Source organism: Trifolium pratense, linkage group LG1, assembly GCF_020283565.1.
Source record: "Trifolium pratense cultivar HEN17-A07 linkage group LG1, ARS_RC_1.1, whole genome shotgun sequence".
NCBI classification, from domain to species: domain Eukaryota; kingdom Viridiplantae; phylum Streptophyta; class Magnoliopsida; order Fabales; family Fabaceae; genus Trifolium; species Trifolium pratense.
The window spans coordinates 46,831,106-46,846,215 of record NC_060059.1 but is presented as its reverse complement, the minus strand read 5'-3'; the positions used below and the strand labels follow the sequence as shown (position 1 = coordinate 46,846,215).

The 15,110-nt window shown below is 34.9% G+C and overlaps 3 protein-coding genes and 1 non-coding gene across 11 annotated transcripts in view; 2 read left to right on the top strand and 2 right to left on the bottom strand.

The window, feature by feature from the left end:
* LOC123905174 overlaps positions 1-6,515 on the bottom strand; it is a 35,374-nt gene extending 28,859 nt beyond the window's left edge. The window contains exons 1-9 of the mRNA XM_045954807.1: positions 6,155-6,515; positions 4,991-5,764; positions 4,011-4,238; positions 3,133-3,773; positions 2,950-3,021; positions 2,625-2,864; positions 1,876-2,053; positions 1,666-1,791; positions 412-499 (exon numbers count right to left, since the gene is read on the bottom strand). Coding sequence (XP_045810763.1) covers positions 412-499; positions 1,666-1,791; positions 1,876-2,053; positions 2,625-2,864; positions 2,950-3,021; positions 3,133-3,533 — 1,105 coding nt within the window. The 5' untranslated portion in view covers positions 3,534-3,773; positions 4,011-4,238; positions 4,991-5,764; positions 6,155-6,515. The remainder of the gene's footprint in view (positions 1-411; positions 500-1,665; positions 1,792-1,875; positions 2,054-2,624; positions 2,865-2,949; positions 3,022-3,132; positions 3,774-4,010; positions 4,239-4,990; positions 5,765-6,154) is intronic.
* Positions 4,161-6,172, bottom strand: LOC123895315. The gene is made up of 3 exons (XM_045945567.1): positions 6,155-6,172; positions 5,195-5,764; positions 4,161-4,238 (listed from the first exon to the last, which is right to left on the bottom strand). The coding sequence occupies exons 1-3, from the start codon at positions 6,170-6,172 to the stop codon at positions 4,161-4,163; spliced, it is 666 nt and encodes a 221-aa protein (XP_045801523.1).
* A 641-nt stretch (positions 6,516-7,156) lies between the features above and the next one.
* On the top strand, positions 7,157-12,240 carry LOC123905154. 8 transcript variants are annotated; one of them, XR_006808340.1, is made up of 10 exons: positions 7,176-7,355; positions 7,509-7,559; positions 8,481-8,625; positions 8,770-8,917; positions 9,042-9,359; positions 9,473-9,985; positions 10,296-10,354; positions 10,555-10,622; positions 10,802-10,966; positions 11,690-12,158. XR_006808340.1 is itself a non-coding variant. In XM_045954799.1 (6 exons), exons 1-6 carry the CDS (start codon positions 7,273-7,275, stop codon positions 9,835-9,837), a joined length of 1,110 nt encoding a protein of 369 aa, XP_045810755.1. In that variant the 5' UTR covers positions 7,176-7,272; the 3' UTR covers positions 9,838-10,259. The 8 variants fall into 8 exon arrangements, 1 of the variants encoding a protein (XP_045810755.1); XR_006808343.1 differs by having other exon boundaries at positions 10,802-10,970; XR_006808344.1 differs by lacking the exon at positions 7,509-7,559 and having other exon boundaries at positions 10,802-10,970.
* Positions 12,241-12,945: 705 nt separating this feature from the next.
* TRNAW-CCA lies at positions 12,946-13,017 on the top strand. Its single transcript has one exon. It is a non-coding gene; the product is annotated as a tRNA-Trp (tRNA).
* The last annotated feature ends 2,093 nt before the right edge of the window (positions 13,018-15,110 follow it).

The following is a 15,110-nucleotide window of genomic DNA, read 5'->3' as shown; positions in this document are numbered from 1 at the left end:
TATTTTTCTATTCTAACTAAAATAAGTCATAAACCCACCTTCTAAACTCGTCTACTATGTGCGCTGACAATTTCACAATTCTTGTCAATTTCTAACTACTAATTCTCTTCTAATTTTATTGTCTAAAATTCTAAATTTGAGTTTACTAAAAATTCTATTATTATAATTTCTTATTTCCATTTTCTATACTAACTAAATAAATGAATAAATATACTAAGTCTGTCTCTTAAGTTACAAAAATTCTTAACTCTTGCTAATCACTAACTACTAAAAATCCAACTATTATACTTACCCTTAAGGTACCCCACAAACACACAAGACCAGAAAATTGCAAAACATGAAGAAATAATTAAATAAATGAATAAAAATAACCTAATACAATATATTCTAAAAATCGGGGCGTTACACTATTCAAGAATTGGAATGTGCAGCTTTTGAAATTAACAACAAAGCACACATAGTGACTCCTTGGATTACCAATGAGTGCTGGTGTCATGATCTGTTTCAAAGCACATATAAAAAAAGGAACAGAAGTGAGCAGACAAACACAAATTATGATACAAAGTCAATAGAGTAAAACCTAATTAACCATAAGACATTGAAACCATTCAACAAACTTGCAGAACAGGTGAAAATGTACCATCTAGCAGTTAAACTATCACAATTTATCAAAAAGAAGATAACAAAACAAGCATTCATATGCAGCATAGATGAAACTGACACACTTAGTTGCCGAGAACATAGCATGTTAATTTCCTTAGAAAATTAATTAATAACATGTATGGAAAATACTCTAACATATGCAGCATTCATTCTCAAGACCACTAACATCAAAACCACAATGTTTCAAATCAATCGCAATGCTCCCAGAGAATGCAACAACAAAAACCATTCAATTCGGTTACTCACACAAAAACAACAACGTAGTTTCAACAAAGCAATACTGTTTCATGCAGCATCTTCAAGAAAAACAACAAGAAGTACTACTAGTATTAGTACTACTCATCATTCAGCATCATTGAAATGAGAAAAGATTCATGGTGATGAGAAAAGATTGATTCACATACGTCCAAACCCTCTTCACAACTAGCTAGCTATTTATAGTAGGGGGATATACAAAACACAGAACAAATTCACTATACAAAACACCTAAAAAAAGAGAAATGTAACATTGAAACCATAAGTACGGTTTTATGGTTTCAATAAGTTATACACTGAAACCATTTATCAAGATTAATGGTTTCAGTGTATAAACTATTGAAACCATAGACTTCAAGACTAACAAGTTTTGGGGAAACAATTATAGGGTCTGTTTTTATGAATCACACAACAGTTATAACTAAAGGCCACAAGTAATGTAACTTGGCATAAAGCAAAATCCAACAGATAGAATAATTCTTAATCAAAATCCAACAGTGTATTAGATGTCCAAACATAAGGCCACAAGTAATGTAACTTGGCATAAAGCAAAATCCAACATAGAATAATTCTTAATCAAAATCCAACAGTGTATTAAATGTCCAAACATATATAATGAGTTGCAGCTGGTTCTGAAACTCAGCAAAAAACCATAGACTTGGAAAACAAAACATATATGATCCATCAACAACCAAAAATGAAATACAATTGATGAAATACAACAGTAATAGTCGGGGAAGGACTTACGTATTCTAGTTTAGTGGGGTCAATTTTCTTCCAATTCAGGTATTTGAACCATTTAAGCTTGTCAACAAAGCTTCTGAATGCAGTTGCTTGATCCATTTCCAATGCACCGGGTCTTTCCAAGTTGTCCTGTTTATATGAAATAGGTAAAATCAATTCCAAAAAAACTTAAAAGTAAGTAAACTATTAATATTCATGGGATATAATGCATACATGATTGACATATCGTGTAACCAGCCTTCTCATTTTTCTGGTACGTTGGCCCCAATTCAAGCAATTCACCCAAATGTTGACAACAAAGCAATGCACCCATTTGTCCTTGTTTAGGGTCCACAAATCACATCGTTGAAGAGAGAATTTATGAAATCCGGAGCAGTAGAGAATTTCTGACATATATAAGTGAATTAAATTATATATAAGGATTACAAAAGACATTATATTAGCTTCAAATGATTGGACGAAACAAATTAATTACTAACACTGAAACCAATAGTCTTAATCAGACAGATAATTTGATACAACAAACCAAAACCATTCAATTACAACAACAACAACCAAAACCATTCAATTATGTTACTCAGACAAATACAACAACATAGATTCAACAAAGCATTACTCTTTCATGCAGCATCTTCAAGAAAAACACAAAACACATCAACGTAGATTAAAACACCTAAAAAAAGAGAAATATAACATTGAAACCATAAGTATGGTTGTATGGTTTCAGTAAGTTATACACTGAAATCATTTACCAATACTAATGGTTTCACTGTATATTTGTTTCTATCATATGTAGCTAGTCATGTGTATATATGTTTAAATTAGAAAGAACTACAATCTAATAGAAAGAACTACAATCTAATTGTTTACAAAAGACATTATAATTGAATAAAATTATATATAAGAATTTCCTAGCTATATAATTATTTAGTTACTTTAACATTTATATTCTAATGACTTACTTATCGAGTGCAGTGCTCCAAGCAAAGGTGGATACGTCTTTCTGCAACTTAGATGCAGTTGACTCATAAACTGCATCATCATAAGGACTTGTTAAGTACTTTGAATTTTTGACTGCTCGTCTACGGTCAAGGTATGTACGATCCTCCACGACTTCATGCTTCCTCCTTTTTGGCTTCATGGTGACCTCTTGACTCAAGTCTATAATTTGATCCGGCAACACAATTCGTAAGGGAGTTGGCCTGTCAAATTGATCACATAACTATTAGTTTGCAGAGTTTAATTAATACGTTTATTGTCGAGAATTTAAATAATGTTGCTTCTTACTCTATAATATCCTTCTGCTCCTCCACCGGATCATGTCTAGATGGTGTCTTCTTTATTGGATCTTCTTTGTTGCTGGAACAGGCCACATTAGAATTTAGTAAACACAATAGATAAACACAACAATATAAGTTTAATTATAACCAGTAAAAGGAGAACATAGTTTAATTAATTGTTGCTTCTTACTCTAGACTATCCTTTTTGGATGGTGTCTCCTTCATTGGATCCTCTTTCTTTCTTCTTGAACCTTCAGGGGCATCAAAAAATTCCGGAAACTTCAAAATTGTTTCCTGTGTGGGTGAAAGTCCCACATTGCATGTCGTCTTCACTAGATCATCCATCTTATCTACATCAAACTCTTCTTCTTCACTACTTGGATGCTCATCATTTTTCTTATCAACTCCACATCCCACATCCTTTGTCTCATCCTTTGTCTCATTTGTCTCATCCTTCTCCTCATGCTTCTTCTCATCGCCTTTCTCATCCTTCTTCTCATACTTCTTCTCCTCAATTTTGTCATCCTTCTTCTCATCGTTTTTCTCTTCCTTCATTTCATCAGATTTCTCCTCCTTTTTGTCTTCCTTCATTTCATCTGTAACTTTACCGTCATGAAAATACTCGGGAAACTTAATGATTGTTTCTTGTGTTGGGGAAAGTGGTGTTTATGGAGCTTGTCCATCTTCTCCTTGTACTACTTTTTTTCTGTTCGCTGAAGATTTATACCTCAAAGTTTTCCCCTTTGCCTGAGAGATTCTTCGTTCCAAGGTGCCTACGCTTGTACTGTAGATTTGTATACATGCCCTACAATGATTGAGGTGCATTTCTGCCTGCAATTGTTATTAGAGACCATAATCAGATCCAGATGAATTTGCAGAAGCAAAGACACATATACAAAGCACATATAAGTTTAATTATTATTAGAGAAAGTAGATCAAGATGAATTTGCAGAAGCAAAGACTCATGTACAGAGCACAGTTTAATCAATTCTTGTTCAATTTAGAAGTAGACAACCAAATACGTTTAATTATAATGGTTTCATGCACAATATTAATGGTTTCTCTCACCTCAGATAGTGGGCATGTATTAGGATCAAAACACATTACAAACGACCGTTCATCAGTGGTATTCAGTTGTGTGACACCAGCTGTCAAACCATGTTCAAGACCCATGACATCATAAACCTTTTGAATGTCTTGATTTGCCATCTTTACATCTCAATCCCGAAGTGATGGGTGCTTGTATTTTCCAGTTAAAAATGGGCTTCTCTTCCCCATTTTATCCAAGTAGTTAATCTGCAGAATAAAAACAAAACATACATATCAGGAAAACAGAAGATGTAAAAGCAGTTACTGAATGTGAACAAGAAATCAGGAAGCTAATAACATGCAAAACAAATTATAACATTGAAACCATAGACTAATGGTTTCAGGTCAAAATCCTTTCACAACTAGCTAGCTATGTAATTCCCCCTACCATACAGGCTATACAAAACACATAACACATTCACTATACAAAACACCTAAAAAAAGAGAAATATAGCATTGAAACCATAAGTATGATTTTATGGTTTCAGTAAGTTATACACTGAAACCATTTACCAATAATAATGGTTTCAGTTTCAGTGTGTAAAATTATAGAAAACACCTAAACAAATAAAACACATAACACATTCACTATACAAAACACCTAAAAAAAGAAAACACACAACACACACAACACACAACACATTCACTATAGAAAACACCTAAACAAATAAAATTATAACATTGAAACCATAGACTAATGGTTTCAGGTCAAAATCCTCTCACAACTAGCTAGATATGTAATTCCCCCTACCATACAGGCTATACAAAACACATAACACATTCACTATACAAAACACCTAAAAAAAGAGAAATATAGCATTGAAACTGTAAGTATGGTTTTATGGTTTCAGTAAGTTATACACTGAAACCATTTACCAATAATAATGGTTTCAGTGTGTAAATTATTGAAGAATATGAAGTAACATGAAGTAAGATGAAGTTATAGTTAGAATGTTTACCAATAGGAAATGAAAGTCTGCAAGTGGGTTTGCAACACCTGGACTTCGCAGTCCTTATTTCATATAATCTAGGATATGTGCGCACCAATTGTACGATGAAACACTGGCTGCATCTTCTAAGATGTGGGCATAGTGAAGAGAGACATCACTGTGGTTAGTCGGGCACAATATGTTGTGAATTGTGTAACATATTGCGCCCTTCACCCAAGCAGTTGGTTTCTCGGTTGTCTTCAAGACTCTCTCCAATTCTGCCAACTTCACATATTGAGAAAAGCCTTCATTCAATCCTAATTCTGCCCTCAACCTTTTTATTGCCTCATCCGAGCAAACACCGGTGTTTATCTTTTTTCCAACCATTGGAAGCTCGTATACGCGGTGGACATCATGCTCTTTTAATTCAAGCACTTTTGTCGTAGTCAATCTGATGCACATGTTATCCTTGTCAAAGTTGTTTACGATCCAATCCACAAAGAATGTGTGGATTCTTGTCCAATTGCAAATGTGCAGCATTCCTCCAAACTTGCATTCGTTCAATACCTCAATTATCTTCTTTTTTGTTTTTTTTCCATTGACAGATTGCATAATATCATACACTTTAGGTATGCTCAAATTGTGTCTCAACCTATGTTCAGCCTCGGTAGGTTTTTGCTTCTGTTCAGTTGCTTTTGCAGCTTGCATTTTCCCCTTTTGTTGTCGGGTAGTATGCGAAGATGAAGCCTTCGAGTCTGATGACTGCGATAGGCCAAGGCTGAAGCTTGGTCCTGACTCGTCAACCTGCATTGAATGAAACCATTATCAATCAAAAATCCCATACTAACAGATCAACAAACATTGTCATATCACATATTCCCACTGAAACCAAAATCCTTGCCTAATGGTTTCACTTAGATAGCAGACATTATCACATATTCCCACAAAAGCATACACTATTATCAACAAACACAGTTCAATCCTCAAATGTGGAAACCATTCAAGTATACAAAAGTTCAAACATATACATATATGAGTAATAATCCACAATTCCAAAATAATCAAACCTAATTCCCAAAATATAATTAGGAAACCATTTAGTACATCCAATGGTTTTAATCTTGTGAAATTACAAAATAATCAAACCAAAATAAAACCTAATTCCCAAAATCGAATTAAAAATCTAGCTCTAACCTGTTTTCTTTTCACCATTTTGTGTTTGGTTCGTTCAAATTATGTATATGTTGGTGAATGATGATGAACTATGATGAATGGTTTTGAATGATGGCGACGGTGAAGATGATGAAATATGATGAACTAATGATGAACGGCGGTGACGTTGAAGATGGAAAGCGTTAATGGCGACGACGACGGATGAAGTGATGTTGGGCTTTGATTTCCGGCGAGGATGATGGCGATGAAATATGATTTATGCGTTGATGATGATGGCGATGGTGATGATGTTGAGCTTTGATTTCCGGCGAGGGTGATGATGATGGCAACGGTGTTGACAGTTATGATGTTGATGATTTATGCGTTGATGATGATGAAAATGGTTTCCTGAGGTTCGTTTTCGTTTAACCGTCTGCAAATAATGAGATTAGTGTAGTTTGGAGAGGGCCGCTTGGAGTTGGGCTGTTTGGAGATGGGTTTTGGAATGGGGGGTGTATGACGAAGGAGGGGGTGTACGAAGCAAAGCGTTGAGACTTATGCACCGTGCATAAGTATGACTTATGCACAGTAACCAAACCTCGTTCTGCTTCCTTTTCCTAGTTGCAAAAAAATTGATCTCTCATTGTTTTTCAATCTTGCCACCACTCGAACAAGAAGCACCCTAAAAAAGCTTTGCAAGAAATCTACAAACACCATGGTGAATAACCTTGTAGAAATTTATCAACCTTTAAAATTCTTTAAATAAACTTTATGTATTTATAATTTTATCTCACATACATTACTATCTATTTCTCATCGAAGGGTATACCTCATCATATAACAAATACATTCACCCTAGATGCCACCATCCTTTTCCTTTTGACTCAAGAAGCCACCATCTTAAAGAACCAAAAATTTATAAAAGTAATCTTTCACCGAACCATTATTTGAATAAGAAAATAAATAAGAAATTAGAAGGGGCAGAATGGTAATCAGGGGCTTATGAGTATATAAGGCCAAAACATCTCCTTTTCATTTATTCATATTTCCCTTTTCAGCAAAACACTCACTACGATCTTCATACAAATCCCTCTGATTTCTCTATCTCTTCCTCTCCCTCGTGTTCCTTCACAGTTCATACAAATCCATCACAAATCGAAATGAGCAATTCAGTTTTTCAAATTCATGCTTGCATTTGCAAGATTCTACTCAAGTTGAAGCTTTTGAGCAATTGGAAACTAAGGTAAAGATGAATCAAACCTTTCCTCTGTGTTCTTTCTCTTTTTTGTACCAAACCCTAGGACCATAGATGATAGTTTTCTTTGTAAAAAAATAAAATAAAATTAGAATGGTCTGGTTTTATTATTAATGGATTATGCATGTTTGATTCCACAAGTTTACGTGAAAGTAAGAAGGAGAATTTTGGCTCCGGCATCTCTTCCAGAAAGTAAGTTCTCAGCTTAGGGTTTACCTCAACCGAGTTCTGTGTAGAATATTGTGTCATTATATCATAATTGTTGTTTCTATGTTTTTAAATCTATTAATATGACTTGTATGAAAACTTGGAGTAAATTTCTCAAGCTAATGCAAAACCAGAGGTCACTTAAATGTTTTTTTACTGAAATAAAATTATCATATTTGACAAAGGTAAAATCAATTATAATGTCAACGGAGGTTGGTTCAGTTGGTAAGGAGTTGACTCATACCTTGCAAGGGCGTGGGTTCAACTCTCACTGCCGGCGGGCTAGTGTGGGGACCTCGTTGGTGGGTAATCTATGAGTACCTCTATTACCCTCTTCGAGTCTTGAGGCATGCTCTGACCTTTGCGAGTCATCAGTATCAAACTAACCTAAACTTTAATCTACCATTTTTTTTAATTATAATGGTTTTATTGGAGAGTTAACCTTGGTGAGGCCAGCTTAGCACTGTGATAGCTCATAGAAATGGTTACTAACAGTTAGCAGTTAGTTAGCTTGCACTGCAAGTTTCCTTTTCATGTATAAATACTTGTTTGTATTCATTCTCTCATTTATATCATGCAATACAAAGATGATTCTCTCTCATTTACTATTGTAAGAGGTTTCTAACGTTTTTGCAAACACACTTAATTTTGTGATTCAGGGAAGAAGCAGGTCAGATTTTTGTTTCTGCTCCTATTATCAAAAGAACTGATCTGTTTTCCCTTGAGAAATGGTTACTAACAGTTAGCAGTTAGTTAGCTTGCACTGCAAGTTTCCTTTTCATGTATAAATACTTGTTTGTATTCATTCTCTCATTTATATCATGCAATACAAAGATGATTCTCTCTCATTTACTATTGTAAGAGGTTTCTAACGTTTTTGCAAACACACTTAATTTTGTGATTCAGGGAAGAAGCAGGTCAGATTTTTGTTTCTGCTCCTATTATCAAAAGAACTGATCTGTTTTCCCTTGAGACTGCGGATGGTATATATGTTTACACTAGGGGTTTCATGAACAAGCAGCGTACACTGGAAAATGGTTTTACTCCTCAGGTTTGTTATAATAAATTTCAATGTCTTTGGTGGTTGGTCTTGCAAGATGTTGTTTCTAATGTTAGATGTTCCCCATTTGATGATGTTCATTTTGCATGCTACCCTTGGACTGATTGATTTTTATTTTATATACTATATGGTTAGATTTCAAAGAGTTTTTTATATGGTTTTCCTCCAAATTGGGAAAGCTATGCTCTAGAATGCATCAAAGAAGAATTTGAAGCTGGTATTGATTTGGCTAATGCTGTTCCAGAGAATGTATCTACAATTTGTCACGAAATCTTGTATGATGGTAAATATTTTGGTGATGATTGTAAATTATTTTTGTCCATGTCTTATAGGTTTGTTATGTTTTTATTTTATCATTTATCTCTGTAGTCTCTATATCCAACTAATTGTTTTAATTGTTGTTGCAGGTGAGGAAAATTCCATTCCTACTCCGTTGGTGTTTCCTGAAGAAGCCCCAGGAGAATGCAATAAACCATCCGCTGTAGACAAATGCAAAGTCTCAAAGGAGATGAGTGGGGTTGATGTTGCTTATGGTAGTGACGAAAATAGACGTTGTACCAGCTTGTATAATAGTAAAGTTTGTCAGCAGCAGCCTGCGTCTGGAGGTCCTCTCAAGCATCCAGATACAGAGCAGAGCTCTACCTCGATGGAAGTGGAAAATCGTAATCCGGATACTGCTATTTCTAATAATGTATCCGCAAATCTTCCAGAAATATCACCTGGTGGTAAATTTATAGACAATGCTTGTAAACGATATTCATCTCGTATTTGCTTAATGTTTTATCATTTCCTATATATATACAGTCTCTATATGTTGACATTTTAAATGTCGTCGCAGCTGTGGAAAAATCTTTTCCTACTTCTTTTGTATCATCGGAGAAGGCCACAGGAGATTATAAGTCAATTAAAATGAGTGAGGTCAATGTTGTTCATGGTAGTGGTGGGAATAGACGTAGTGTCCGGTTGCATAATATTAAACTCAGCCAGAAGAAGCAACCTGCTACTGAAGGTCCTCCAAAGTATCCAATTGAACGCCATATCTCTGCCTCAACAGCTTTTGAGATAAGTGGTGGAGGACAGGAAAGTCCATCGAAACCCGTTCAATCAAAATTGAAGGGACCAGTAAATGCATTGTCTGAGCAGGTCAGAAATAAATTCACATCCAGAGTATGCAAAACTACGCCAGCAAAAACTGACCGATGATATAAGAGAAAAAGGGTTACAATTATTAAATCCACATCTTCTGTGAAATCTTCACAAGAAAGGAATGTAAGTGACTTGAACAAGGGTAGTAAGAAGAGATTATCAGCCGTTTCTCCAGAGTCATTGAGTCTCAAAAAATCTAGATCTGGTAATTGTTTTAATCATTATTAATTAATCAAGTAACACATCTTATTTGGTAACTTATATACACACTATTTGCTTTTCATGCACTCTCGTTCATGTTGTCCAACTCTTCTCACCCAATGCTATTTTTAATCGTTATTAAGTCATCAAGTAATACATCTTATTTGGTAACTGATAACATATACACACTATTTGCTTTTCATGCACTCTCATTCATGCTGCCCAACTCTTCTCACCCAATGCTATTGTTAGCATTTTGTATATAGTAATCTAAAAGCGGTATACTTCGCACTAATGTTTGGGTTATTTTGCAGGAAGGTAACTTCTACCTCGCTTAGAGTTTTCGCGCAATCAAATACCCATTTATAATATGGTATGTGAATATGTGATATCTTATTTCATAGTGCTGATTTTTTTCTCTGTTTCCATTAGGAGATTGAGACATCCTGCATACCGCATTATATATAGAATCTGTTTTCTCTTTAAGGTGGGATAAGATAAAGAAAGGGTGAAGATTTAGAACCTACAATCTTTTAACTGTTTCTTTAAATCTTATTACATTTTACCATCCAGGACAGTGAGATTACAGATATTCAGGAAGGCTCATCTTTGATATCACCTTTCCGGTTATCATTGGGAAGGTACATATTTCTTTGTCGAGAAACATTTTCCAGTTAAATTTTATTAGAACTTTCACTTGAATGAAATTTCCTTATTTCGTCAAATTATCCCAGACCAATTAACCTAACTAATTCTCAATAACAAACGCTTAACCGAGGTTCTGAAAAACGATGGGGCTAACCTTGTTGCATGTCTGCAGAAAATGAGAGGTGGAAAAATGATTGTACTGAGAACAATGCAGAAATTATAAATAGTGAAGACTGAAGTTTGAAGAGTGCAAGGGAAAGAAACAATTAGGGGAGGGTAGTGTACAACAGAACAGACAGATGGTATATATTTGGGAATCATGGAGACGGGAGAATAGGTAGGTATGTGGATGTTGGGAAACTGGAGTAGATTGTGGGTGGCCTTTGGCATAGAAAGGACTGCTCCATTGTAGATCCTTGTTGTTCAGTCTTTTTTCCTTTTCTATCTTTTGTGTTTTGTTCTTGACTCTAGAAGGAGCTGAGCTCCCTTGGTTAGATAAATAACACTCTTCGATCTTCAGTTTACATACCATTTCTCCGATCTTAATATTTCTATTATGTTGTTGCTCATGATCTTGTTTTTCACGGTGTGGTTGCTGTTTTCTATCTGTTTTAGTGCTGGTTTTTCCGATTACGTGGTTGCTTTTATGGTACCTCAATATACAGTCTACAGGGTGTCCAGAGCTCGAATTACTCTGTTGTTTAACATTCTGGCATATATTTTGATAACTTGTTTTCTTGCATGTTATTGCAATAGAAAACTGTTAAAATTTACCCATCACAGTGTATGTTTTGATTGTGAAAAGAAATGTGTTGGGCTTGTATTCATTGATCATTATTTGGTTTGCCTAGTGAATGGGGAAGGAATGAATATTTTTCAAATGTTATCCCCTGCGATGATTAATTTTGTATATTAGTAATTTAGTATTACTCAGTGAAATCATCCCTTGCAATGATTCATTTGGTTTAATATTATTGCTCGAGTCTTTGAATATGATCATCCACTTCTGGCCACCGATAGGTTTTTGAGTCTATTGATAACTACTGTGTTATGATTTCAGATAACTAAATTGAGGAATTTAAAGGACACATAGCATATGATCCAAAAATGAAGGAAATAAGGAGAAAATGCTAACAGAAATATTCCTCAGTATGCTATAAGAGGCAATGCAAATGATTGGCAAAGGGGTGAAGAAAATTGATAGAAGTCTCTCCTCTCTCTTTGGTACTCTCTAGTCTCTAGTAGAGTAATGGCTTAAGTCTTGGACTTAGTCTTCTTTTATCTTTCTCTTTTATGTACTAAGAACATCAACTCAATTTTACCTTTGAATGAATAATCAATTTGCAATTATGCATATTTCATATTACCAATTTTGAGAACCCTTACATACTGCAACCCTTTGAACATGGCATATCTGAACCAGGCTCAGCCAATCATGGTTTATGTTCTGTACACATGATACTTTATTGTGTATTACTAGTAGTGTATCATAATTTCATAAAGAAGGTAAATCTTGTAAGACGTTGCTTCTATAAATGAGCCATGCAGTTTTCAGACTTCAACATTATGGTTGTATTTGTTCGAATGAGTCAATATTGTTGTTACTCTTTATTTTTTTGTGACAAGTGTTCCACTTACATGGATGCTTTGTATGATTTATATATATCCTTAAATCTGAGCATGATTGGTTTTCAAAACATTTTAAAATAAAAAAAACTATTCCCTTTTAAAAGCTGGTTTCCCAAAACCCTTCTTAAAATCTGATTAAAACCAGATTGTTAACGATTCATATTCGAGTATAGTTGGAACCACGTGTTTATGCAATGTACAAAAGAAGTTTGATATTTTAGAATTTTCAAGAGCATAAAATGGATTCAGGAACTTGAAAGTTGGAATGTTATACCCATTACCCAAGTGTTATTTACAACTCAAAACAAGCTCCACAAACTCTTGTTATTACTACTAGTCAATTTGCACATAGAAGATGCTTGGTTTGATGTATAGACACCCAAATTAAATAAAATAAAACAAGAGAGAAGAAGGAAAAAACACTTATGAATGGTTAGTGTGTCTAGCTTTTGCTTGAACTTCTTTTAGGTTAACACCACATAATCAGATCACCACTATTTTAAGCTGCTTGATGGAGATAAGGACTTAATATAAGAGTAGATTAAGAAGGAGTCATCGTATAAAACCTCCTATTATGATGCTTGAAAATTTGTCTACATATGGCAGAAAATGGTGGAAGAAATTGCGCACCAATACAAAGAATACCCAAGGTATATGTATTATTGGTAAACACATAAAACATCAATTGGATCTGTGGCGCAATGGTAACGCGTCTGACTCCAGATCAGAAGGTTGCGTGTTCGATTCACGTCAGGTTCATTATTTTGCCTTATATTTTTATTTCCCTCATTCCTAGTTTCCCTTGTTCTGTTGTGCAGGAAAATAAAGGTGTAGACCACCATTACAAACGAAACAGCAAGACCGTAAAAAGAAAGGGGCCAAAGCCAAACTACATCCCAACATAACAAAACACAAAAAACCTCCAGACCCCTCCCCACTAACAGCAAATACGTTGAGCACTACACCAAAACAACCCTCCCAATTTTATGGTTTAATTTTAAGTTGCATGAAAAAGATAGGTACAGTGGTTTGATTATATGCTTTGCTGCACTACTTGATTATCAGTTGGAAACAACATACAAATTCTGTCAAGGAACAAAGTACAGAGGAGTGGCGTGCATTAACGTCGGCGGTGACAAGAGCGGTAACGTAGCTTAGCGGCGGCGACAGCCTTTGGAAGTTTTATTTGCCACATGGCGCACATAACAGGACAGGAAAGGGATTGAAAGAAATGGAGCTGATCCGCTCATTCCTTTGGCCTAAGAGACGAGAGCTTTGCTCCTTTTCCGTTAGCTCTTTTTTATTCCCGTTGATTACACATTTGAATGACACGTGGAAAACGGCTGAGATTAAATGGTTACATTGTTTTTAATCTTTACTTACAATAAAAGATAGAAGTTGCAACCCTAATTGGATGACATCATACATGATGTCATTGGAAACCCTAACTCCTTAAAAAACCTTATCCATCATGGCCAATCATCTCTTGACACCTATAAGCATGTGTGGGCCTATCATGTGTAGTCCAATAGTGATATGACAAGTGTGCCATGATCTTTGCACTTAATGCCTTATGTCATGTGTGATGCAATAAGTCCAATGCTCATGTGACAATTGTGTCTTGGTAATTACTCAAGAAGCTTTTGGAACCTCCATCATGCATGCATTGACCACATATATCTTCTTCAAGCCAAATGACACCTTAATCAAGCGACAAGTAGTGCTTCTACTTCATTCTCTACTATCCATCCATGGTTTTGCATAATACCATTTGTTATTTTTCTTCTCTACTATCCATCCATGACTTTACATAATACCATTTGTTATGTTTATCATATACTCATTGCATTGCAAGTGTAAGAATTTCATTGGCTTTAAAAGCTTCACTTAGCATTCATCTATCCTCTTCACTTTCGAACACTCTATATAAACTCATTTAAATCCATCAAATACACACACTAGCTTAACATTTCATCCACCACCCTCACTCTCACCCACACACACCACACACATCAATTTTCTATCTCTTCCACAACCTACATCACATTAAATCTTCATCTTCTTCTCAAAACCACCACAATCACCATCACCACCGCAACAACACAAATTTTTACACAAAAATTTTACAAAAAAAAAAGAAAGACTAGAGGATTCAATCACTTTGTTTAAGGCTTGCTCAAGCAACCCGTCTATTTAAGGTGCATCAAGTTAGAGCAAAAATCATGCAACTATAAGGAAAAGTAGATAATTCAAACACTTTGTTTAAGAGATTGATTTTGAAGAAAATGAGATTAAAATACTTATAAATGTTGTTTATTTTGTTTAAATTTGAGATCACTATCAAGAAATGTGATGAACATGTTGTAATAATATATGTTTTTCTAAGCATGATTTAGTGAAACTTAACAACAACAAAATTGGTGAAGGTGAAAGAAGAGATATGAGAGAGTTTTCAGATTAGAGAGAGAAGAAGAGAGAGAAAATGAATGGAAAATGAGCAAATTTGGGTTTTTGGGTATTTACATGGACTAGATCCGGTGTACGCGCAACTATGGCAGAAGCATGCACCCGCGCCATCTTGGCCTTTGAGCTTTAACAAATAGCCCAGGGTGCTTCTCCCCTTATCAGATCAAGGTTGTATAATTAATTTCCATATAAATCAATTGACTTTAAACAAATTTCAAACTGGTTATGCCAACCCTTTTTTTTTTTTTTTTTTTTGAAAACTTGGTATCCGGCCTTAGGACTGACTAATCCAACCCTTAATCCTAAAAAACAAAAATAAAAATGTGTACCCTTATGAATGCTATACCAATTACTCGATGACCAATTATTTGTAATCAATATGACAA